The sequence below is a fragment of the Rhincodon typus genome, chromosome 23 (genome assembly GCF_021869965.1).
Source record: "Rhincodon typus isolate 14 chromosome 23, sRhiTyp1.1, whole genome shotgun sequence".
NCBI classification, from domain to species: domain Eukaryota; kingdom Metazoa; phylum Chordata; class Chondrichthyes; order Orectolobiformes; family Rhincodontidae; genus Rhincodon; species Rhincodon typus.
The window spans coordinates 21,808,146-21,832,550 of NC_063354.1; the positions used below are offsets into that span (position 1 = coordinate 21,808,146).

The 24,405-nt window shown below is 39.7% G+C and overlaps 1 protein-coding gene across 4 annotated transcripts in view; it reads right to left on the reverse strand.

Annotated features, from left to right (window-relative positions):
• Positions 1 to 24,405, reverse strand: part of LOC109913713 (casein kinase I) — a 53,666-nt gene that overhangs the window by 10,009 nt on the left and 19,252 nt on the right. For all 4 annotated transcript variants that reach the window (XM_048610727.1, XM_048610725.1, XM_048610728.1 and 1 more), the window contains exons 2-8: positions 23,221 to 23,331; positions 19,139 to 19,287; positions 17,240 to 17,468; positions 16,511 to 16,681; positions 7,704 to 7,852; positions 5,315 to 5,483; positions 3,004 to 3,143 (exon numbers count right to left, since the gene is read on the reverse strand). In XM_048610727.1, coding sequence (XP_048466684.1) covers positions 3,004 to 3,143; positions 5,315 to 5,483; positions 7,704 to 7,852; positions 16,511 to 16,681; positions 17,240 to 17,468; positions 19,139 to 19,287; positions 23,221 to 23,331 — 1,118 coding nt within the window. The remainder of the gene's footprint in view (positions 1 to 3,003; positions 3,144 to 5,314; positions 5,484 to 7,703; positions 7,853 to 16,510; positions 16,682 to 17,239; positions 17,469 to 19,138; positions 19,288 to 23,220; positions 23,332 to 24,405) is intronic.

Below are 24,405 nucleotides of genomic sequence, written 5' to 3' on the forward strand. Positions count from 1 at the left end.
GGACGCTGCTTGGCCTGCTGTGTTCATCCAGCTCTACACCTTGTTATCTCAGATTCTCCAGCATCTGCAGTTCCTACTATCTCTGATATCATTTAAACTGTCTCTTCCAATAATTTTCCAGTAACTTAAAAACAAAGCATACTGTCACATTAAGGGAAATTAATGCAATTCAGTCTAACAATACATAAAACCTATTGATATTCTTGTACCGAAGAATATTGCTGATAATAATACTGGCCACAAAAGCCCTATTTTTGTACTTCACAGTGAATCCAATTGCAGCTTAAGTTTCCGTTCCTTCTCTTGTTCCATAAAAATAAAAGAGATACTCAATACTATTGTCAGCTAAGTTCTCAAACCATACCAATGCTTGGAACTGTTAATGCGGGCTTTGAAGGAATAAAAGATTTGACTCTAGGTTCATATTTGACATGTTGACACAGCCTTTCCTCATTCTTGACATGTATGTTTAACCACTTCCTGGGTCGTACAGGGTGTACTGGAAGGAACTGAAAGCATGATTTAAGAAACTTTCTAAACAAATAAGCCAACTTCCCTATTACCACTAAGCTGCAAGTACAACCATCAACCTACCACTTCCTTATTAAGATGCAAGTGATTATAGCTTTGTGTTGAAATTTATGTCAATGGTTCACCAAACAAGATCTTTGCCTCTACATGCCTGTTACTTTGCCTGCAAAAGGCTGTGAATATTTAAATCTAAGCTGTTGATAGATCAAGTACTTTGAGAATGCACAGAATGACTGAGTAAGATGTAATGAATGCAAGGACTTTTTTAAACATATGACATTTTGAAAACTCCTAAGTGCTACTGATGTAAATGACACATATGGATCGGATGCACAAGTGGGAAATGAAAACTCCAATTAGCAATTCACCAGTCTGTTCTTTATAGCTCTAGTCATTGTACAATATCAAGAATTATTGCCAGTTCATGATGCAAAGATAATGGTTATTCAAATGTAGGAGTCTGAGAAAAACTAAGGGTTCACAAATTAAAAGATATGTATATTTTTGATCATTAAAGGTAAAAACTCCACACCAGACAAAGTAAGCAACTTAACATTAATTGCTGCTTCTTTAAAGTTTGATATATCAAAGATAATTTTCACTTAAGTTATCCATAATCACGATATTCAGAAGAATAATCAAAGACAGTAGACGATAAAACTGATTTCAGGACACCAAATGACGTAAATGTTGATCTACCAATAAGTGTCAAGCTGGAGACCGGAATAATGAAGATATGATTCCCACTGTGTACTGTGAAGGTATTATCTGGCCATACAGTAAGGTTTTAAAAACAAAACAATATGCATTTACTGTGCCATGATACGAGGAAGGAGTTTGAACACACAACAGATTATTATATCCTATTGTAAAATTCTTGGCCTGATCTCAATTAATCCTTTCTTAAACAAAAACTTCAAACTTTTGGTTTAAATTGATTTATTCATTGTCAAAATTTAGATAGAATAGCATGAATATCTAAACATGGGACCCTTTTTGGAACTAGCCATTTAGATTTTGCCATTCCGAACAAATAATTCCCAGTGTGAACATCCAATAAACGAGATGGCTTAACATGTTTTTAATCTAGCACAGAGGATGTTGAATTATGCTTAAAAATACTACTTACGAAATATTGCCAATGACTGGTTACTAAATATGGATATAAAAACACAGGCATAACAGGGATCAAATCATGTAGCTAAATTATCAGGTTAGAGTTTCAACAACTCTTTTCTGTTGATCTATGGCTAATTTATGCCAGTTTCTCCAAGGAATGCATTGGAAGATACTCTTTCCTCCAAGTAAATAGAAACGTGAGGTGATAGGTATTGACATAACTGTGGTAACTTGACCACCACACAACTTGCTCACAAAAGAATGCCAACTTGATAATGGTAATAGAAAGCCTTTATTTCTAATGAAACCACATGAGCTGCTCAGGATTCAGGCATCCCCGGTAAGGCTGACGCTTATTACCGATCCTTAGCTGCCAGGGCTTGGGACAGGGATGTTGGTGCGACACATCAGGGCCAATTGTGCTTGGGTCAGGAGCAAGGGGGTTTGGTCAGGGCCAGCACTGGAGCCTGAAATTTCTGTTTTTGCCCATGTTACTTGCCTTTTTACAACAGTACTTCCGAAATTTATTCCACTGTTTCCCCAGGCTGATAACAGCAGGGTGGCAGGAGAGACCTTCGATAGAGCATGTCTTAAAGGGGTCACACAAGTGTTAGCATTCACATTAGCCACTGCTGCCTCAGAGCTCACAACACCAAAATTTCAAGTGGCCTACCAAATGGGGTCTCTAACCCACAGTTTTGGTCCTGCTGTACAACCAGTGACTCTCCAAGCTATTTCCAAGGGTAGTTAGAGCAAATGATGTAGTCGTGGGACTGCTATCAAGTATCAGTTGGACCGGGTAATTGGTTTCCTACTCTAAAAGAACAGGCGGCTCAGTGATTAGCACTGCTGCATTAGTGCCAGGGACTGGGTTCGATTCCAGCCTTGGGTGACAGTCTGTGTGGTGTGTGTACATTCTCCCTATGTCCGCGTGGGTTTCTGCCAGGTGCTCTGGTTTCCTCCCAGTTCAAAGATGTGCAGGTTAGGTGGACTGGCCATGCTAAATTGCTCCGCGGTGTCCAGGGATATGCAGGCTACGTGGGTTGGCCACAGTAAATACCAGGGTCACAGGGATAGGACAGGATGCTCTTTGTAGAGTCGATGCTGATTTGATGGGCTGAATGGCCTCTCCCCACACTACAGGGATTCAATGACAGTGGATCGTTTGACTTTTAATGAAAAGCTAACAGATTCATGGGTGCTTTTATTGACACCAGCTCCTTGTCTCTAGCTTGTTTTGCTGCATGAAATGTCAAAAAATTTGTTTAAAAACCATCATTACAAAAATTCTCGATCTTGTATCAAGTTTAGCAAATATAGCACACTCCGTTTAGTGGTTTATACTGATCTTACCTGTGATGTTGACATTCGTGATGCGTCTTGACGTCCAGTTAAATCTGTTGAGGAAACATTAACAGGAGCGCCACGATGTAACCTCATGCTCACTTTTCGCTCCCGTTCCATGCCAGAGACAGGGCGTGGAGATGTGTTAGCTGAAGAATAAAGGTCCAAGTTGGTTAAAACCATCCCATTTCACAATAATGCAAAGAAAATCCAGTGAATGAACTGAATATTTATTTATTTAATGGTGAGTTAAAAGACGATTGACATTTGAAGCTAAGTTTACTCAATGGAAGCATTTATGATAAGCAGGGCTGTTTACAGGTAAGCAGAACGCTATCCTTTGAAAACTAATTCTCAGCCTGCTGTCCAGTTGTGGATTAAACCACATTCATAGCCCTTCTGAAACTCTCTCATGTGTACCATGTTTTTCACAAAATAAAAGTTAAACTTTCACATTGCTCCAATGAAAATATTCAAGGCTTTACCATAGTTACCTCTTAATTGTGCGACTTCGTTCTTTGGTCCCAGCGTCTCTTGGCGGGAGAAGGTCAGCAGATCTGGGGTCCTGCTGTGTGCTAATTCTAACAGCATACACTCATTGATAAGCCAGAAACATTTGCACCCGCTCATCCACATTCAATGGTTGGATGACGGCCGGATACCCAGAGACCTTCTGCGAGACAAATTGGCCACTAGGTCACAAACTCCTGGGCATCCATATTTCCACTACAAAGACACCTGCAAGCAGGATATCAAAATGGCAGATATCGTCTCCTACTCATTGGTGTCAATCGTTGACAGCTGTAAATTCTGGAAGCTATTTAGAAGGTCATTAGAAATGACGAGCAGAAAAGAAAAGCTGATATGATCAAGAAGAGAGCTCAGAGAAAATGGAGGTTAACAAACCATGCACCTTTTCAGCTCTTTATCCCTTCTGCAGAAAATGTAGCAGGGATTGCCACATCAGTCGAGATTTAACACAGACTTGACTGTGACCACTACCAATTACCGCTAAACAAACTTCCAGGTCCTGTAAAACCACTGCTACAAGCACAGAATCCAACTTGCTCAGATTGGGCATGTGGATCCATTGCTTATTTCCAAGATCTAGGAACTAGTTTAGTGTGAGAGTAAAATTTTGCATCTAGTTCAATTCATAAACATTTCCTTTATAAATTTATTCATATCATAGCACAAATTCCTTATGTAAACCTGCAATTAAAATATTCCTGACGTATGCAAGATACAACTAATCAGATGCAAACACATAGTATTTCCTAGTACAAGGGGCCTTTGGCAACATGGTGCGGGGGGGAGGGGGGCGCGGTGGAGTGTGGTGGTGGTGGCAGGGGAAACTCAAGTGAGCAGGGATTAATAGTTTTGGCTTTAACACAAATGAAATGGAGTCTAGAAGATTGACAATTGTAGTAACTTACTCAACATTGACAGCATTAACATCCTGTTGTCTGACATTACCAAGAACAAGAAATCTATAGTCTGATGGTCTGTGGAACACTGAACTAGACTTGGCATAACTGGGAATTCACCTCATCTGAAGTGGATTCCATAAGTCAGCAGTGAAGGGGAGACAGGACCAGACTAGCTAAGGACACAGGATTCCTACATGGCAGTATTACCGTGCTGCTTCCCAAGGCATCTATGCTAGCACATAAATTTTGTTCTTCTGCAAATCACTTTTGAATATGCATTTTCATCTTACTCATGCTTAGAGGAAAATATTAACATATTAATTCAGATCAACAAAACATGGGCGTTTATTTCAGATTTCAAAATAGAAGCTGAATGTCTCAGTTAACATTGAGAATATTTAAGTACTTTAGTTATATAAAATAGTGATAATCAGATTATTGTAACTATTAAAACAGAAGATATAAATAAGCAAAACAGCTAGAGACTGCTTGTAAAGAACAAACTTGCACTTCATTTGAAATAGTGCCTAACATCAGTTTGCCACAAGTACTTTAAGGTCAGTAACAGACCTTGGTTTCTGCTACATTTTTCTGGAGTACTATTTTCGTCTATCATCTCACTAAGAGGCTTCTAGACAATTTTTGCCATTGTCTTGCATCTATCGCTGTTCCTCAGCACACATATGCTGAATTTATGATTCTAACTCGCTTGCTTTAATTCTCAGGATGATAGCAATTCAAGTTTGAATAACTGCACCGAAAGCAAACATGAAAGACTGACAAGCTTTAACTTATTTTAAAATAAATAAAAATTCAGCAGGACACAGACTACAAATGTATCATGACCCAGATATTGACATTGGTGAAATAAATTCAACGTATTATTTTACCAGTGTGGGATGTGGGTGTGAGGGGTGTCTGTGGTGCCACTTCTTGATTTCCTCTAAGCCTTCCGGAAGCAGTCGAAGGTAATCCCCGTGCTGCTGGATTTCGGCCGTGCCTCATTCTTTCTTCTCGCTCTCTCCGTTCACGATCGTCGTCGGCAGCTCTGCTGGCTCCCTGAAACGACCCGAGGAAGAATATGTTTAATTAAGAAATATTTTGGTGAAATGTCAATCATTTTCCTTTAACTGAAATAGATTGGCATGGTGGTAACATCACTGTACGCGTACTCCAGAGGATCAGTCTAATCCTTGGGGAACACAGGTTCAAATCACACCACAGTAACTAGTGGAATTTAAAGAAAATCTGAAAGTAAAAGTTCGTCTCTGTGATTGTGACCATGAAACTAACAGTGACTGTCATTACAAGCCATCTGGTTCACTAATATTCTTTAAGGAAGGAAATCTGCTATCCTCACCTGGTCAGGCCTACATGTCTCCAGGCCCACAGCAATCTGGTTGACTCTAAACTGCTCTCTGAAATGGCCTTGCAAGCCAATCAGTTCAAGGATACTTAGGGATAGCAACAAATGGTCACCTTGCCAGCCATATCCACACCCCACAAAAGAATAAAAATAGCTGTAATCATGAACAACTAAACAATCTGAGGAATGATTTGTTTAGCATTGTTCCTGTGTTTCTGAACTAGACACAGAAGATACAGAGGACTTACAGACACTTGACGGGGATGATTTCTCAGCTTCCCTCATCAACAGTTCGGGATGTTTAATGATATTATTCACATGTACATCAGGGTTAAATCAGAAAGGGCCAGATTTCAGACACTAATTCAGCAATGACAAACAATGAGTAAGACAAAAAATCTCCAACTGACCGTTAAACTGTACATTTTAAGATTAAAAAGAAACTCTTCCATATTACATGTAATGGCATAATGGCTGGATCTTGATGGAGTTGGAAAAAGTTCCTCGGAACTTCAACACATTCATACCTTTTAAGATTTTAGTATAGTATTTACCAACTCCATAAGCACTTATCACCTACATTAACTTTTCCTGGAGGATCCTAGTGAATGCCTTTTCTAAGTATATCCCATTTAGTCATTCCCTTTTATCTATCTTAATAGTTAAACACTCAAACGCACTAATAAACTTGTGAAAGATTATTTTCCTTTTGTAAAACAATGCTGTCTTTGACAGACTATACTCTGATTTTATAAGTACATTGTTAAGACATCCTGATTAATGGATTCCAGAATTTTCCCAGATGACCAATGCCAGACTAATTGGCGTATAGTTCCCTATTTCCATTTCTTATTAAATTGTGGTGCTATTTGCTGGTCTCCAATCCACTAGAACCATGGTACCTGTAGAATCTAGAAAATTTCTGAAAAAACTACCAGCGCATCCAAATATCTCTGCAGCTACCTTTTAGAGAATCCTACGATAACCGTCATTAAGTTCTAGGGATCAGTCAGCTTTTCCATTACATTATCTCTTGTTGATACTAATTACCTAAAGTTCTTTGTGCTCATTACCAACTTAGTTATACTGCATTTTTACAATGTAATGTTTATTCAGTATCATTAATGTTTTGCCAAAGAAGCATTGCTCCTATCTCTGCCTCCAAGGGACCAACTTCTTTACACTTGTTTAAGCCATTCTTTTCTATACACTTGGAAAAAAGGCTTACAAACTGTTTATACATTTCTGGCTAGCTTGCTTTCATGTTTTTTCCTCTTTCTGAAGATCAACTTTTGATTACCCTGTACTAAAACACTTCCAAACTTCAGACTTAGAAAGGCAGACAGAAAAGGTTGATTAAAAGCCCTATGGCTCAGTTAAGAGGTGAGCATTAGCATACATGGTCGAATGGCTAACTTCTGTGTTATAATACCTATGATTCTATGGCTTACATTAACTAAAGCAGCATTTATTTTGCAATAGAGCACCTGCAGTGATGACTAAGATACCAGAACTTTCCATTCTTCTTTCACTAGTGCCAAAGGATCTTTTAAATTCTTTTGAACAGGTTTTGTTTTGGTGGTTCAGGTGAACACTATTTCTGGTAAAGGAAGAACTTCCTCAACACTTCATTGGAAGTTGAACATTTTTTAAAAAAGTGCAGTGGGGCTCAGTTCATAACCTTCTTGACTGGAAGGTCAGAATGCTACTTTAGTATCAGGTTTGACATGAAAATCTTAAACATATCAAAGTTTCAAGAATCAACCCTGACTGAGATTAAAAAAAGAATATCTGGTAAACAGGTTACCAACAAGCACTGATTTTTTAAAAATCCAACACCTAAGTTTATGAGATCTGCACACGACACTCTTCTATGACATCAGCGTTAATAAATAAATGTAAAATAAACGTACAAACTTGAGCATGTTCCAGTCAAACACATAGTCATAGGAAAAGCCTTGGCGGTGAAAGAGGTTGCGAAATAATTGCCTCAAGTAGGAGTAGTCTGGTTTGTCATCAAAACGTAGAGAGCGGCAGAAGTTCAAATACGTGGCAAACTCAGCTATGAGGAAGAAAAAGAACAGTAAATTACTTGTACTTTCAAACCAAATGTGCTACAAAGACAGATTCGACAGTTAACTTCCATTGTAGATAGAGGCTTAAAAGTTCATGATAATCAAATGGACAACTCTACATTACGTTACTTCAAATGAAGACAAAGTAAGTCAAATGTATATAGAACATGTAGTTGCTAAAACAACTACATCACCTCATTCCTAAGTTTAAATTAAAATTTTATGCAATATCTTTCCTGCTTAATTTTGATGGTTTATAAGGACATTGTTGTTAGGGTCACAGAGGTCGACAGCATGGAAAAAGGCCTTTCGTCAGTCAAAAACAAGCATCTAACTATTCAAATCCCATCTTCCACCACTTGATTGTCTTATGTGCCTTTGCACAAGTGTATATTTAAATATTATTTAAGTATTATGAGGGTTTCTGCCTCTACCACCTTTCTGGGCTGTGAATTCCAGATTCCCAACACTTTCTGGGCAAAATCTCTTTTCCTCATATCCCCTCTAAACATCCTGGCCCTTACCTTAAATCTATGCTCCTGATCACTGATCCCTCCTCCAAGCTTTTAGTCATTTAGCCTAATATGTCCTTTAGTGGCACAGTGCTGAGTTTTGTCTTGTAATGTTCCTGTAAAGGGCGTTGGGATATTTCATTACTTTTGACAAAATTATGCTGAGGGATTGAAACTAGTGATCACAGAATGATAGGTAAATAGGACATGATGCGAGTTAGGACATTGACAGCCGAAATCTTAAAAAGCTCTTAATAATCAAATGGACAACTCAATATCAAGTTACTTCAAATGGAGACACAGATTTCCAATCACAAAAACACTGCCCGACCATCACTCTCTGCTTCCAGCCACTCAAACAATTCTGGATCCAATTAGGCCAATTTCTTTCGACCCCACGGGTTCTTACCTTGATGAGCAGTCTCCTATTCATAACATATTATTAGAAAGGAAAATTCATAATATATTATAGGAAAGCCTGGATTCTAAAGTAGAAGTAAATGAGTTTTTGGCTTTCAGTGTTGAAGGTCTGTTCTGTTATTTTTAACAAAAGTAATTTGTAACTGAGAGAAGGAGGCTTTCCATGAAATCACATAGCTTAAGGTTAATTCAATGAGATAATTAATGCTTATTGTGACTTGACTTTTTTTAAATGACTGGAAAAGGGGAGGCGTGGGCCACAAGAAGGGAGAGCTCAGAAAGCAAGAACCTTACCAGCAGAGGTACAGCTTAGTTATGTCATTGGACTAGTAATTCAGAACCCCACGTTAACCTTTTGGGACGTGTTTGAATTCCATCAAGGTAGATGGTGAAATTTGAATTCAATAAGAATATGGAATAAAATGCTTATGTACCCATTACCAACTATCATAAAGTCACAGCTGGTTCACTCATGTCCTTTAGGGAAGGAAATCGGCCATCCTTACCTGGTCTGGCCAAATGTGACTCCAGATCCAAAACAATGCCTTAAGTGCCCTCTGGACAATGCTGACCCAGCCAGAAGCATCAAATCACATGATAAACGAATTATTAAAAAAAAATGCAGTGCAAATAGGCAGAACTGGGAAAACCTCTTGGCTTTTCTTAAGGTTTAATACAAATAGTCAATGAGTTTGCTTATCTGCATGTCTTGGGAAAGCCAGAGAGAATCACATCTGGTGAGTATGCAGAAAGTCACCAAAAGGAACGTTTGTGACCCTGTTGGTTGAGTAAGAAATTTTAAAGTGAAGATCAGACCAACATTTTACTGGGGATAGGTGTCTGAAAAGATATTGCTGTGAAAAAAAAGGCTGAATTTTAATTTTGCTACTGATAAGCTTTCCAAATTGAATTACATATAAATTGCTTAGTCATACAGTCACACAGCATGGGAACAATTTGCCCATGCCCAACCAGGTTTCTTAAATTGAAATAATCCCATTTGCCCGCGTTTGGCCCATATTTCTTCAAACTTTTCAGATCTATGTACCTGTCCAAATGTCTTTCAAATGTTGTAACTGTACCTGCCTTTACCATTTCCTCTGGCAGCTTGTTTCATATACACACCACTCTGTGGAAAAAGTTGCCCCTCAGGTCCCTTTTCCCCTCTCACCTTAAACCTATGCCCTCTAGTTCTGGACTCCTCTACCCCAGGAAAAAGACCTTGGCTATTTACCTTATCAATGTCCCTCATGATTTTATAAACCTCGATATGGTCACCCCTCAGCTTCCTACGCTCCATGAAAAAAGTCCCAGCCTATCCATCCTCTCCTTATAACTCAAACCTCCTTGATGACATCCTTGTAAATCCTTTTTGCACCTTTTCCAGTTTAATAATATCCTTCCTATATATGGCAGGGTGACCAGGATTGTAAGTATACTCCAAAGGTGACCATACCAATGTCTTGATTTATTACTATCAACATGTACTGAGGTACAGTGAAAAAAAGTGTTCAATGCTTTACAGGCAGATTGTACAAGTGCATCAAGGTAACAGACCAGAGTGCAGCATACAACGTTACAGCTGCCAAGAAGGTGCAAAGAGATCAATAACATTAAAGAGGTCCATTCAGAAGTCTGGTAGCAGTGGAGAAAAGAACTGCTCTTGAATCTGTTTGTACATGTATACAAACATTTGTATCTTCTGCCCAATGGAAGAGGGTGGAAGATAGAATAAAGAGTGGGAGGGGTCTGATTATGTTGATTGCTTTCCTGATGCAGCTGGAAGTATAGATTAAGTCAATGGATAGAAGGCTGGTTTGCTTGATGGACTGGGCTGTATTCACAACTCTCTGTAGTCTCTTTCATCTTGGGAAGAGCAGTTGCCATAACACACAGTGATGCATCCAGATAGAAATTTTTAGGATGCTTTCATGGTGCATCTATAAAAGAGTCTTTATGGACATATCGAATTTCCTTAGCCTCTTAAGGAAGCACAGGTGTTGCTGTGCTTTCTTGATCATGTCAAAATGGGTAGATCCAGACAGATTGTTGGTGATCGTAACTCCCAGAAACTTCATGCTCTCGACCATCTCCACCTTAGCATCACTGATGCAGACAGGGCCGTATCCTCCATTCTGCTTCCTGATGACCCTGTAAAGGTTGAATCTGGACTTCCTGTACAGGTCAGGGTTGCCCGACTTGAATGCCTCAGGCCTGGACTTCTCCCAGTTCATCCATGATTTCCGGTTGGGAAATGTTCAGATTAACTTCTTCGGCACGCAGTCATTTACACACTTACTAATGTCTTGTATAGCTGCAACATGACCTCCCAACTCCCAATGCTCTGAAGGTAAGTGTGCCAAAAGCCTTCTTCACTATCCTAACTACCTGTGACACCACTTTCAAGGAACTATGTACCTACAGCCCTAGGTCTTTCTGTTCGAAAACACTCCTCAGGGCCCTACAATTAACAGTCTAAGACCTGCCTTAGTTTGTCTTACCAAAATGCAACATCAAGATGCATTAAATTCCATCTACTATTCCTTGGCCCACTGGCCCAGTTGATCAAGATCCCATTGTACTCTCAGATAACATTTTTCACTGTCCACGACAGCACCAATATTGGTGTCATTCGCAAACCTACTAACCATGTTTCCTCTATTATCATTCAAACGGTTTACATAAATGACAAACAACTGTGGAGCCAGCACTGATCCTTGTGGCAAACACTAATAACAGGCCTTCAGTCTGAAAAACAAGCCTCTACCACCTCCCTGTCACCTGTCAGCCAATTTTTATTTCGAATGGCGAGCTTTTCCCAGATCCCATGTGATCTAACCTTACTAACCAGCTTACCATGCAGAACTTGTCGATGGCCTTGCTAAATTCGATGTAGACAACGTCTACTACTCTGCCATCATCTATCTTCTTGGTCACCCCTTCAAAAAACTCAATCAAGTTTCTAAAACATAATGTCCCCATGCACGAAGCCATGCTGACTATCTCTATTCAGTCCTTGCCTTTCCAAATGCATGTAGATCTTGTCTCTCAGAATCATCTCCAACAACTTAATCACCACAGACGTTAGGTCTGTAGTTTCCTGGCTTTTCCTTGTAGCCTTTTTTAAATAATTGCACAACATTAGCCCCCTCCAGTCTTCTGGCATCTCACCTGTGGCTGTCGATGATACAACTATCTCTGCTAAGGCCCCCACAATTTCTTCCACAACTTCCCAGAATGTTCTGGGATACATGATCAAGTTCCAGGGATTCATCTACTTTTATGTGTTTTAAAACCTCCAGCACCTCCTCTTCTGTAATGAGGACTCGAAGACATCACTATTTACTTCCCTAATGTCCATGTCTTTCTCCATGTTAAATACTTCGGGTCTCACCCAGCTCCTGTGGTTCTACACATAGATGGCCTCGTTGATCTTTAAAGGGCCCTACTTTCTCACTCGTTACACTTTTGCCCTGAATGTACTTGTAGAATTTCTTTAGATTTTCCTTTGCCCTATCTACCAAAGCCATCTCACATCCGCTTTTTGCATTCCTGATTTCCCTCTGAAGTGTATTCCTTCACCCCCTATACTCAAGGGATACACTTGATCCCAGCTGTCTATACCTGACATATGTCTCTTTCTTTTTCTTGACCAGAGCCTCAATATCTCTAGTCATCCAGAACTCCCAAATGCCCGTTAGCCTTGCCCTTCACACCAACAGTAACATACTGACCGTGGACTCCTGCTATCTCACTTTTGAAAGCCTCTCACTTGCCAGATGTTCCATTACCTGTGAGCAGCGTGCCCTAATCAACTTTTGGAAGTTCCTGCCTTGCCCCAATTTAGAACTTTAACTTGTGGATCAGACCTACCCTTAGAGTCATACAGTCAGAGATATATAGCACAGAAACAGACGCTTCGGTCCAACTCGTCCATGCTGACCAGATATCCTATACAAATCTAGGCCCATTTGCCAGCATTTCGCCCATTTTCCTCTATTCATATACACATCCACATGCCTTTTAAATATTGTAATCGTACCAGCTTCTACCACTTTCTCTGGCAGCTCATTCCCTACTTGCAACACTCTCAGCATGAAAAAGATGCCCCTTGCTCCTTTTTTTTTTTTTTTTAAAATCTTTCCCCTCTCACCTTAAACCTATTAGTTCTGGACTTCCCACCACAGGGAAAAGACCTTGCCTATTTAGCCTATCCATGCCCCTCATGATTTTACAAACCTCTATAAGGTCACCTCTCAGCCTCTGATGCTCCAAGGAAAACAGCCCCAGCTGATTCAGACTCTCCCTATAGCCCAAACCCTCCAACCCTGGCAACATCCTCGTACATCTTTTCTGAATCCTTTCTAGTTTCACAACACCTTCCTACTGGAGGGAGACCAGAACTGCACACAATACTCCAAAAGTGGCCGAACCAATGCCCTGGACAGCTGGAATATGACCTCCCAACTCCTATCCTCAATGCACTGACCAATAAAGAGCAAGCATACCAAACGCCTTCTTCACTATCCTATCTACCTGCGACTCCACTTTCAAGGAACTATGAACCTCAACTCCAAGATCTCTTTGTTCAGCAACACTCCCCAGGACCTTACCATTAAGTGTACAAGTCCTGCCCTTAGTTTGCCTTTCCAAAATGCAGCACCTCACATTATCTAAAATAAAACTCCATCTGTCACTTCTCGGTCCATTAACCCACCTGATCAAGATCCCATTGTACTCTGAATGGCTAGTTCTCCCTGTATTCCAAGTGATCTAACTCTGCTAACCAGTCCACAATGAGGAACCTTGTCAAATGCCTTACTAAAGTCCATATAGATTACATCCAGCCCTCTGTCCTCATCAATCCTCTTCATTACTTCTTCAAAAACCCCAAGTCAGTGAGACACAATTTCCCAAACAAAGCCACGTTGACTGTCCCTATCAGTCCTTGACTTTCCAAATACATGCAAATCCTGTCCCTCAGGATTCCCTCTGACAACCTGCCCACTACAAATGTCAGGCTCACCAGTCTATAGTTCCCTGCCTTTTCCTTACCACCTTTCTTATATTGTGGCACAACGTCAGCCAACCTCCAGTGTTCCGGCACCTTATCTGTGGCTGTCGATGATACAAATATCTCAGCAAGGGGCCCAGCAATGTCTTCCCTCGCCTCCAACAGAGTTTTAGGGTACAGCTGATCAGGTCCTGGGGATTTATCCACCTTTATGCATTTTAAGGCGTTCAGCACCTCTTCCTCTGTAATATGGACATTTTTCAAGATGTTGCTATTTATTTCCTCACATTCTCTATCTTCTGTATCCTTCTCCACAGTTAATACTGATGTGACTTTTTCCATAACTCTTTGAAAACAAATAGAATTATGGTCACTGGTCCCAAAGTGCTTGCCCACTAACACCACAGAAAATAAGGCAAGGCAAGTGACAAAGACGAGGTCAAGTTCTGCCCCTTCTCTAGTAGGGCAATGTTCAAATTGATTAAGAAAATTTCCTGAAAACACTTAACATGTTCTTCCCCATTAAGTCCTTAACATGGCAGTCCCAGTCCATGTTTGCCAAGTAAAAATCCCCTACTATTACAACCCCATTATTCTTATCATTATTTGCAATCTCCCAATATATTTGCTCCTCAATTTCCTGCTGACTATTAGTGGTTCCACATATATAGTCCAATTTGCGATCCCTCAGTAATATCCTCTCTAAGTACTGCCATGATGCTTTCCCTAATCAAACATGCCACTCTCCCTCCTCTCTTGCCTCCCTTTGTATCCTTCCTATAGCACGTGCACCCAGGAACATCATCCTTCCAGTCAGAGTGCTCTTAGATCTATCTCCACCTCAGCCATGTTTCTGTATTAGCTATAATAACAGAGTCTGATGTTCCCATTCATGCCCGAGTTCATCTACCTTACCTATCAGGCCTCTTGCAGCAAAATAAATGCAGTTTAATTCATCAGTCTTCTCTTGTTCTATGTCATGCTCTTGTTTGCTGTCTATTTAACTTGCGCTCTTTAAATTTTGCATGCTCTTCTCTGTCTCACTACTGTTTAGGATCCCACTCCCCTGCCAGACTAGTTTAAACCCTCCCTAAGAAGCTATTGCAAATCTCCCAAGGTATTGGCCCCCCCTCTAGCTCAAATGCAATCTGTCCCTCTTGTACAGGTCACCTCTGCTCCTGAAGACATCCCAATGATCCAAATATCCGAATGCCTGCCCACTGCACTAGCTCCTCAGCCATGCATTATTCTCCAACTCTTATTCTCAATTGCACGTGGCACTGTGAATAATCCAGAGATTACTACCCTTGAAGTCCTGCTTTTTAACCTCCTGCTAACACTCTATATTCACTCAGCAAGACCTCATCCTTTTTTCTACCTATGTCATTGGTATCAATGTATATAACAACCTCTGGCTCCTCACACTCCAATTCAAGAATTCACTGCAACTGCTCAAAGACAGCCTTGACCCTAGCAAAAAGGAGGCAACACACCATCTGGTGTCTGAATTGCAGAAATGCCTGTGTGGCCCTGACTAGAGTACCCTATCACAATTGATAGCTTTTTTTCTCTTTTCGTGTAACAAACTTGTTTCTTTGTTAAAAGTATGTTGAAAGCCTCGTGTGAATATGGTCAGTAATTGATTATTACAGTAGTAAACAAATTGCCAAAATAAACTTATGACCTATTAAGCCAGATTTAACTCTGGAATCTGACTGGTCCAATGTTACAACAGCTGAAATCACAACGTAACCATGCTGCTTCCTCCCCTTCTGCCTCCAGCAGGCTTGGGTGGTGGGGAGGAATGGGTCATCATCATGAATTGGTTTAACTGAAGATTGCTGCTCAGCTCAGCAGTTTGCTGTTACAGTCCGCATATTGCATCAATGCTCTACTTCAGTTTTTTAAAATTCTGAAAGCATTTGGAGATGTAATATACTCAGAGACTCTACAGGAGTCTGAGTACTGATCAGTTCTGAACAGGAGTCATATCAGACTCGAAACGATGACTGTTTTTCTCTCTCCAAAGGTGATGTTAGATTTGCTGAGCTTCTCTAGCACTTGCTGCTTTGACTTTAGATTTCCCGCATGTTAAGTAATTTGTAGTTGAGTACTAATAAGAATTAATTTCACAAAGAAAATAGGATATGCATATTTAGAGTTTCTTTCACAATTATTACATTTTTGGAGCCAACCAGTCCTATCAATTTGCATGTTTCAATCATGAAATGATATTTGCGAAGGTGATGGCCTAGTGGTATTATCGATGGACTGTTAATCCAGAGACCCAGGTAATGTTCTAGGAACCCACGTTCGAATCCTACCATGGCAGATGGTAGAATTTGAATTTTAAAAAGTCTAAATGTTGACCACGATTCCATCGTTGACGGCCAGGAAAAACTCATCTGGTTCACTAATGTCATTTAGGGAAGGAAACTGCCATCCCTGCCTGGTCTGGCCTACATGTGACAGCAATGTGGCTGACTCTTAACTGCCCCCTGGGCAATTAGGGATGGGCAATAAGTGCTGGCCTAACTAGCGACGCCCTCATCCTATGCATTACTTAATAAAGCACAAATTAGAAATAGATTGGTTATAAAATAATACATCATGACATGCAGTCACTTGATCAGTTGACCCTAATGATCAAAAGCAATGTCCGTATATATACCATTGTCTGACATAATTTTTATACATACATGAGTAACCTTTGCAGAGCACTTCAATTGGCGTCGACATTTTCTTTTCGCTAATGCGTTCATACTTCTGTCTTTTTGTTGCTGCCTTCAGACCTTGCCAAGGCAACGATCCTAAGTTAAAGTACATCAGAACATAGCCCAAGGATTCCAAATCATCACGGCGACTTTGTTCTGGAAAAGTGAAAAGGGCATTAGTCTTGAACATGACAATCAGGAATCAAACGGAAGATACCACTTCTTTATTCAGTGCTGGCAATTTATTGCAAAATCCATTCACCAAATAAATTGTAAAAACTTCATAGTTATCAGTAAATATGAATTATCCATACTGCTTTACTACAATACACACACTTTCAATTGCATATTTTCTTCTAAACCCCAAATTTGAAAATTAAGTTAACATATGACTTTTCAGATGCCAAGATAGTCATGCATTTACATAGTGCCTCATCAGGTCTCTCGGAACCTCTCAATAGTTCACATAAAAGAACTGCTCTGAAATGTAGTGAGTGATGTCTGCATTGAAGTCACAGCCAAATCCTAACTATAGGGAGATAAATCACAATTCAATTGAGTTCTGGCTCTGTTGGCTGAAGAAAAATTACATACTTGCGAAATAGAGGTCCTTTTACTAACCCAACAAGATGGTTGTGATATGTAAAAGATAGTAATCAGCATACACCCAAGTTCCTATCATACAAAATAACTGAAAAGAATGCATCTGCCTACCTATTCCCAAATGGGTATTGATCGAAGCATATCGAGCTGTTCCTGTAAGGTTCTTATTTTCACGGTATGGTATATGTTGGTGTGTTCGTGCATCCCGGTATTTTTTTGCTAGCCCAAAGTCAATAATATAGACCAGGTTGCCTTTCTTTCCCAACCCCATTAAGAAATTATCAGGTTTCACATCACGATGGATAAAATTCTTCGAATGAATGTATTCAATTCTGCTGATCTAAATAAAAGGAAAAACAGCTTTTATATACGAAAAGCCAGAAAGCTCAAATGGAGTGTTTTATTGTGTAAAACTAAACCAGCAATCTTTGCACAAAACCTTGCAAAATTGGTGTGGCCCAACTTTCAAGTTCCTTCAATCCTGCCTTGACTTTCCATAACATACTCTTGGATGATACAGGTTTAGTAACATCTATAAGCACCTGATGCCCAATCCTCTAAAGGCAACTTGAGGACAAAACAAGATTTAACTTCCATGTCTTTGGTTTCTAAAATGTTCTGGTTGAAATAGGAAGATCTTAATAAAAAAATGATTTAGGTTTAGGTACAGGGTATTGAGCGCCTTATGCCCGGTCTGCCATTCAATAAGCTCATTAGCAATCTGTTTCTGGTCTCAACACCACCTTCCTACCTGCCCCCATCATGCCTTGACTCCCTTGTCTATCAAAGTAGATCTCTAGTCTTTAATAAATTCAATAACCCAGCCTTCACTGCTTCCTATTGAGAGGAATTCTACAAACTAATGAGCCTCAGAGAAAAGATTTATTTTTATTTCTTTTAAAGGGAGACCTATTATTAAACTGTGCTCCCTTGTTCTAGTCTCCCATACATGAGAAAACTTTACCCTGCATCCACCATATCATGTCCCCAGGATCTTGTACATTTCAAAAAACCCCTTCTCATTCTTCTAAACTTCAATGGTCATAGGTCAAATTGGTTTGGCCTTTCTTAAGCTAATTATTCATGTCATTAATAAAGTGATGAATCTTTTCTAATTACATTTTTTAAGACAAAAATTGAGTTACTCATGTACTAAGAATGGGATAAAATTCACAATCCAAAGTGGTTATTTCTGAAGAGTCACACTGGACTCAAAACATTAACTCTGTTTCTCTCTCCACAGATGATGTCAGAGCTGCTAAATTTCTCCAGCATTCTGTATTTGCTGGCTACAGTTATTTGGATTGGAATTGTTTTAATCCAATAATTATTGGATAGAATGTACAAGCATTTAAGAAAACTATATTTATCAACAGTTTACCAATCTTACCGCATTCAATTTGGTCTCTTTTTACAAGGGTCATTTTTGTATTTTTAAGAGTTTTGTACTGCAGTGGTAGTATTTCAGGCTCAAGTCCCACCTGCCCTAGAGATTTGCCTTAACAAGTTGATTAAAATAACTTGAGGGTGGGTTTGGACTTCCCAGATATGCTAACACTTTTGCATATACTTGCACACAAAAACTTGCATTGAAGCAAAACACTCTTCTGTAACTAGGCCTGCACAGCAGTCAAGAGCCAAATGTGGTTCATGGGAGGGGTCCTCCCATCCTTGCTCCTCCTCTGGTTGAGAAGCACCTAGTTTCCACTTAGCACCTTTCAACAACTGGAACAAGGAACATCGATTAGTAACTGATATCTACATCCATCTTTTATCACTTTTTGAAACCCTAAAGCTTCATATTAATCGACTCCCCCTTTTCACACATCTGTTCAATTCAATATATATATATATATAAACAGTTGCTAGAAAGAAAGGAGTTTACTATATCGGTATATTGTATTTGGTGAAAATTGGAAAGGGAAAAAATATCCAGGTTTTATCCTTTAGCTGGTCATTCTGCAACCATAATCTCTAAAAAAAAAAGCAATACACAAAACTATTTCTTACCATCTGATCAGCGAGAAGGAGGACTGTCTTAAGGCTGAATTTACGAGAGCAGAAATTAAAGAGATCCTCGAGACTTGGTCCAAGCAGCTCCATCACCATCACGTTGTAATCTCCCTCCGCACCACACCACTTGATAGTGGGAATGCCAACTACATAAGAAACAAACTTAAGGTAGGAGGGTACAAAGAAAGCAGAAAAACTACTATGAACTTGCATTTCTCCTAATTATGCAGTTTAGGACCAGAGATCTTAAAGCTGAGTTCCAATGTCACATCTTACTGTTTTGAACGCATATAAATCTGATTTTCAAAGAGATTATTTTCAAACGACAGGTCACAACTTGTGGATGCCACTGAAATGTCCAAGGGCAAACTTAAAACATTTTTCTCCAAAGCCAAATATTGTGAACAGTTCAAAATTAGTGACCTTTATGATAGTTATTAGACAGCAACATTTTCCCATTCTCCCATTCTTAAATTTCCTGTTATATCATCTTACCTCTGACAACTGAATTATGAGAGTTTGGTTGAAAGTAAGTTTCAAGACAGCCCTTTCTCAAATGTTATAATTTAATGACCACATGCTTAGTGGTTAAAAAAGACGTAATTCATGACTCTTTGCAGCAATTTAATTTCAAATTTAATTAATTAGCACAATTGTGATGCAAGCCAATAGTCTATCCATTAAAGACTCTTGTGGTGCAGTGATAATATCCCTACCTCTGGGCCAGAAGGTTCAGTTTCAAGTCCTTCCTGCCTCAGAAGTGTCTCATAACATGTCTGGACATTTTGGCTTAAAAAAAAGTTCATCCATCAACTTCTCTTTGGAGAGAAAAAAAATGACCTTCAAAGCATTGTACAGTAAAATGTTGTCTTACAGTGCCGCCTCCTGCCCAACAGGATAATGGCAAGGGCAATGGCCACCCTTTCAGCATAAAATGTTGAATGGAAATTTTCATAATGTTGCTGCCCTCTTTTCACTTGATAATTAACAAGTTTAAACAAGTTATCATTCATCTAAAGATTCTTAAAACCACGACGAAGAAAGTTTAAAAATGTCAATTTAATTAAAATAACACTTGTTTAAATTTGGGCCACGGAAAGACAATAGATGTTCAAAATGGTGAACGTGCATGGTCTTTTAAAGGACCATACATACATTACGAGCAGGATCAAGTAACAGAGACCCAAATTCAACATGTAAACTCCCCAAATACTTCTCTGTATAAGATTCAAATGATGTCTGAAGAAAATGGTGGCATTATCTCCACCTTCAAACTGTGTGTCTCAGTATAAAAATAGCCATAGCTTTATGTGTCTCCATAAAGTGTTTCATTATACTGCTCAGGTTGACCGTTTTGACTGTACTTGTGAAAAATATTCAAGGGAAAACTAAAGGAGAAAACTGTTGCCATAAAATAATCTTCACAAGCACAGTACTCTGACATATGCACAGCAGCCGTGGAAGAAATCTGAATTTTCTGTAAACTTTTGAACTTCATTGGAGAAAATAATATTTAAAAAAAACTTTATTAGAAGACTAATCCAATTTTACAAATGGCTTTCGACGGACACCTCCCCTTGTAAAGGCCATCTCCATGACAATGTAAATCACACTGATCTTGTGCCCAGGTAAAGATGCTAACTATCCTTTAAGCTCCCAACTCCATTCTATCTTAAAAGTAAATAAGCAATTAAAGTATAACCATTTACAAGACCTGACATTCTTGACACCTTCCTGGAACTTTGGAGGCTAACAGTCTCAGCACAGATACTTCCGCCACTGTGTACAACTGTGATTACCTGCATCTTCTTCCCAGTAAAATAACATCTTGAACAATCAAATCACTCAAGTTCACTGTTGGCATAATTCAGAACAGGTCTCATGAACCATCTGCATTCCTCCACTTCACTTGAAATGAAAGATAGGCCCAAGACATAATCCACTGCACTTCATATTGCAATAAGTTCATTGGCTTTTGTGGATTCTGATAATGCCTCAGGCACAGCAACCAGACCCAAGTGGCTACACTTCATAAATCCAGATAGAATAATTATTCTGAGTAATCGAGCCTGATCTGTATTCACCCAACACTCACTGGACAATGATCACGAGTGGCTAAGAGTGGGATACCCCCTTTCACAGCCTTGAAGTGAACCTATTTGTAGCATTATTCCTGACATCTTGGCAGACATCAACCAACAGTGGAAACTGTGGAGCTAAACTTGGCACCTCCATCATTATGGTTCAGAACGAAGTGAGAATCATAAAGGTGTACAGCATGGAAACAGACCCTTCGATCCAACTTGTCCTTGTCGACCAGATATCCTAAATAAATCTAGTCCCATTTGCCAGCATTTGGCCCATATCCCTTTGATGTCCTTCCTATTCATATATCCATCCAGATGCCTTTTAAATATTGTAATTGTACCAGCCTCCACCACCTCGTTGGGCAGCTCATTTTATACACACATTACCCTCTGTGAGAAAAAGGTGCCCCTTAGGTCCCTTTTAAATCTTTCCCCTCTCATCTCAAATTTATACCCTCTAGTTTTGCACTCCTCTACCATGGGGAGAAGGCCCAATCCGTGCTCCTCATGATTTTATAAATCTCTATAGGGTCACCCCTCAGCCTCCAGCACTCCAGGGAAAACAGCCCCAGGCTATTCAGCCTCTCTCTCTCTAGCTCAAACTCTCCAAACCTGGCAATACCCTTGTAAATCTTTTCTGAACCCTTTCAATTTCACAACTTCCTTCCTATAGCAGGGAGACCAGAATTGCATGCAGTATTCCAAAAGTGGCCTAACTAATGTCCTGGACAGCCACAACATGACATCCCAATTCCAATATTCAGTGCACTGACCAATAAAGTCAAGCATGCCAAATGGCTTCGTCACTATCCTATCTAACTGCGACTCCATTTTCAAGGAATTATGAGCCTGCACTCCAAGGTCTCTTTGTTCAGCAACACTCCCCAGGACCTTACCATTAAGTGTATAAGTCCTGCCCTAACTTGTCTTCCCAAAATGCAGCACCTCATATTTATCTAAATTAAACTCCAATAGCCACTCCTTGGCCCATCTGATCAAGATCTTGTTGTACTCTGAGGTAACCTTCTTCGTTGTCCACGACACCTCTAATTTTGGTGTCATCTGCAAACTTACTAACCATACCTCCTACGTTCACATCCAAATCATTTTAAAAATGACGAAAAGCAGTAGACCCAGCACGGATCCTTGTGGCATACCGCTGCTCAGAGGCCTCTCTTTCCAACTGTGCCACTCTTTCCCAAATCACATGCAGTGCATATTCCACCATCCATACCGAAAGAAGCAATGGGGAAAAAAAAGACAAAACAATTTCAAAAAAATGTTCCAAACATTACTAGCTCAGGATTTCCCAGAAGGGAAGGAAGTTTCATTTGTGGCATTTTGCTGCATTCACAGAAGGAGGAAGACCATACCTGTGATTGCTAATCTAAGATTCTTCTACATTTATTCCATTACACATTGCAGATTTTAGTCCCAGAATCTGTTGCTCCCGATCAGTGAATCAAAGTGTCAAGTGCAGCCTGCGCCAATGTAATAAAGCATTGGTTCCTGTTTGTAGATGAGAATAATACCACTTTATTCTGAAATAGCTATATTACGGGAAAAACTCTGACTGGTTAGTCCCTAAAGTCACCAAAATATTGGATGCAATCTACTAACTTTCCTTTTCCAGGTAATGCATTCTGTTGAATAAATTCAAAATTTCTACTACTGAAATTAGAAAATGCTCTATCTCATTAACAATAATGTAACATCCATTATTCTAAAACAAATGGAATAGGTATGATTGAGGTAGGCTGGATGAGGGGAAAGGAAAGAAATTTACTCCATTAACAAGTATTGTATGTATGACTGAGGCAAGGAAAATGCAACAAACCAAACAATGTCACCATGAACTTGCTTCCTAAAAAGCAATACTCTAAGACTTGATACCATTATGCAGCAGTATGTAGAGCACTGTGAAGCTCTAATGCTACCAATAGAGTGCATAATTCAGTGAATGAGGCAAAATAAGATGAAGTAAAACCTTACCACCTCCTTGCATCATCTTGTATATCTTGCTCTCAATATGTAGCTGTGGGTGTTTGGTTTTCACACATTCCAGCTTAATGGCCACCTCCTCTCCTGCAGCAATGTCAGTTCCTATAAGGAAACAGGCGAATGCTTATTTCACCGAAAGGATGAAACAGATTTGAACAAGGCACTGCATCACCATTTACATCAAGGTAACTAATGTCTTTACACAGAACTGCAAAAGAAAAGCGTTTCTTCAGAATTCTACAGGCAGGCAACTAAACAGCAATGCGCATATTGACAGAATAACTGGTAAAGCATGTGGGACCTTAGATTTCATTAATACAGAGTACCAAAAGAGCGATATTATGTTGAAACTTAATAAATTTTGATTCGGATACGTGGCTCCAGGAAAGGAGAATTTTAGCTATAGAGTCAGAGTAGGAGAAGGTCGGCTCATTTTCTTTGAAGCAAAGGAGACTGAAGGTTAATTTGATAGGAAGTGTACAAGTTCATGACAGGTTTAGGTAAGGTAGATAATGTTAGTGGGCTGTTCGGAGAGAGGTGATAGAAGGAAACTCACTCCTCTAAAGAGTATTGGATGTGCAACTGAGGCAAGGAAAATGCCACTGGCCTTAAATACAGATTTAAGGTCTATGGCAAGAGTTGGAAGAATGAGAGGAAGCACGGAGTGATTATCATCTAGAACGCAAGTGTGGTGGAAGCACAGTCCTATGATGTCCTTGGAACAATTCCGGCAAATACCTTCTGCACCCTCTCAAGACTCTCTCACATATTTTCCAAAGTGTTGCACCCGATTTTGGTCACAATACTCTAGTTGAGGCCTTACCACAGTTTATGAAGGTCCAGTATAACTTCAAAAGGAAACCAGATGGATAACTGGGGGAATTAATCTAGCAAAGCTATAGGGATAAAGCAGGGAGAAGGACACACTGGATTGCTCTACAGAGAATTGGCAGAATGGACTCCTTTCATGTTACACTATGACTCTATTTAGAAGTTAAGGAGTAGTAAATTTATCACAAATGAACTATTGAAATCAGCACTGAACTTGCAAAATTGCACTTTCAGTTTAATAGTAATCAGAGACAGTTGTAATCACTAATCACTACGGGCGACACAGTGGTTAGCACTGCTGCCTCACAGCGCCAGGGACCTGGGTTCGATTCCAGCCTCGGGCGA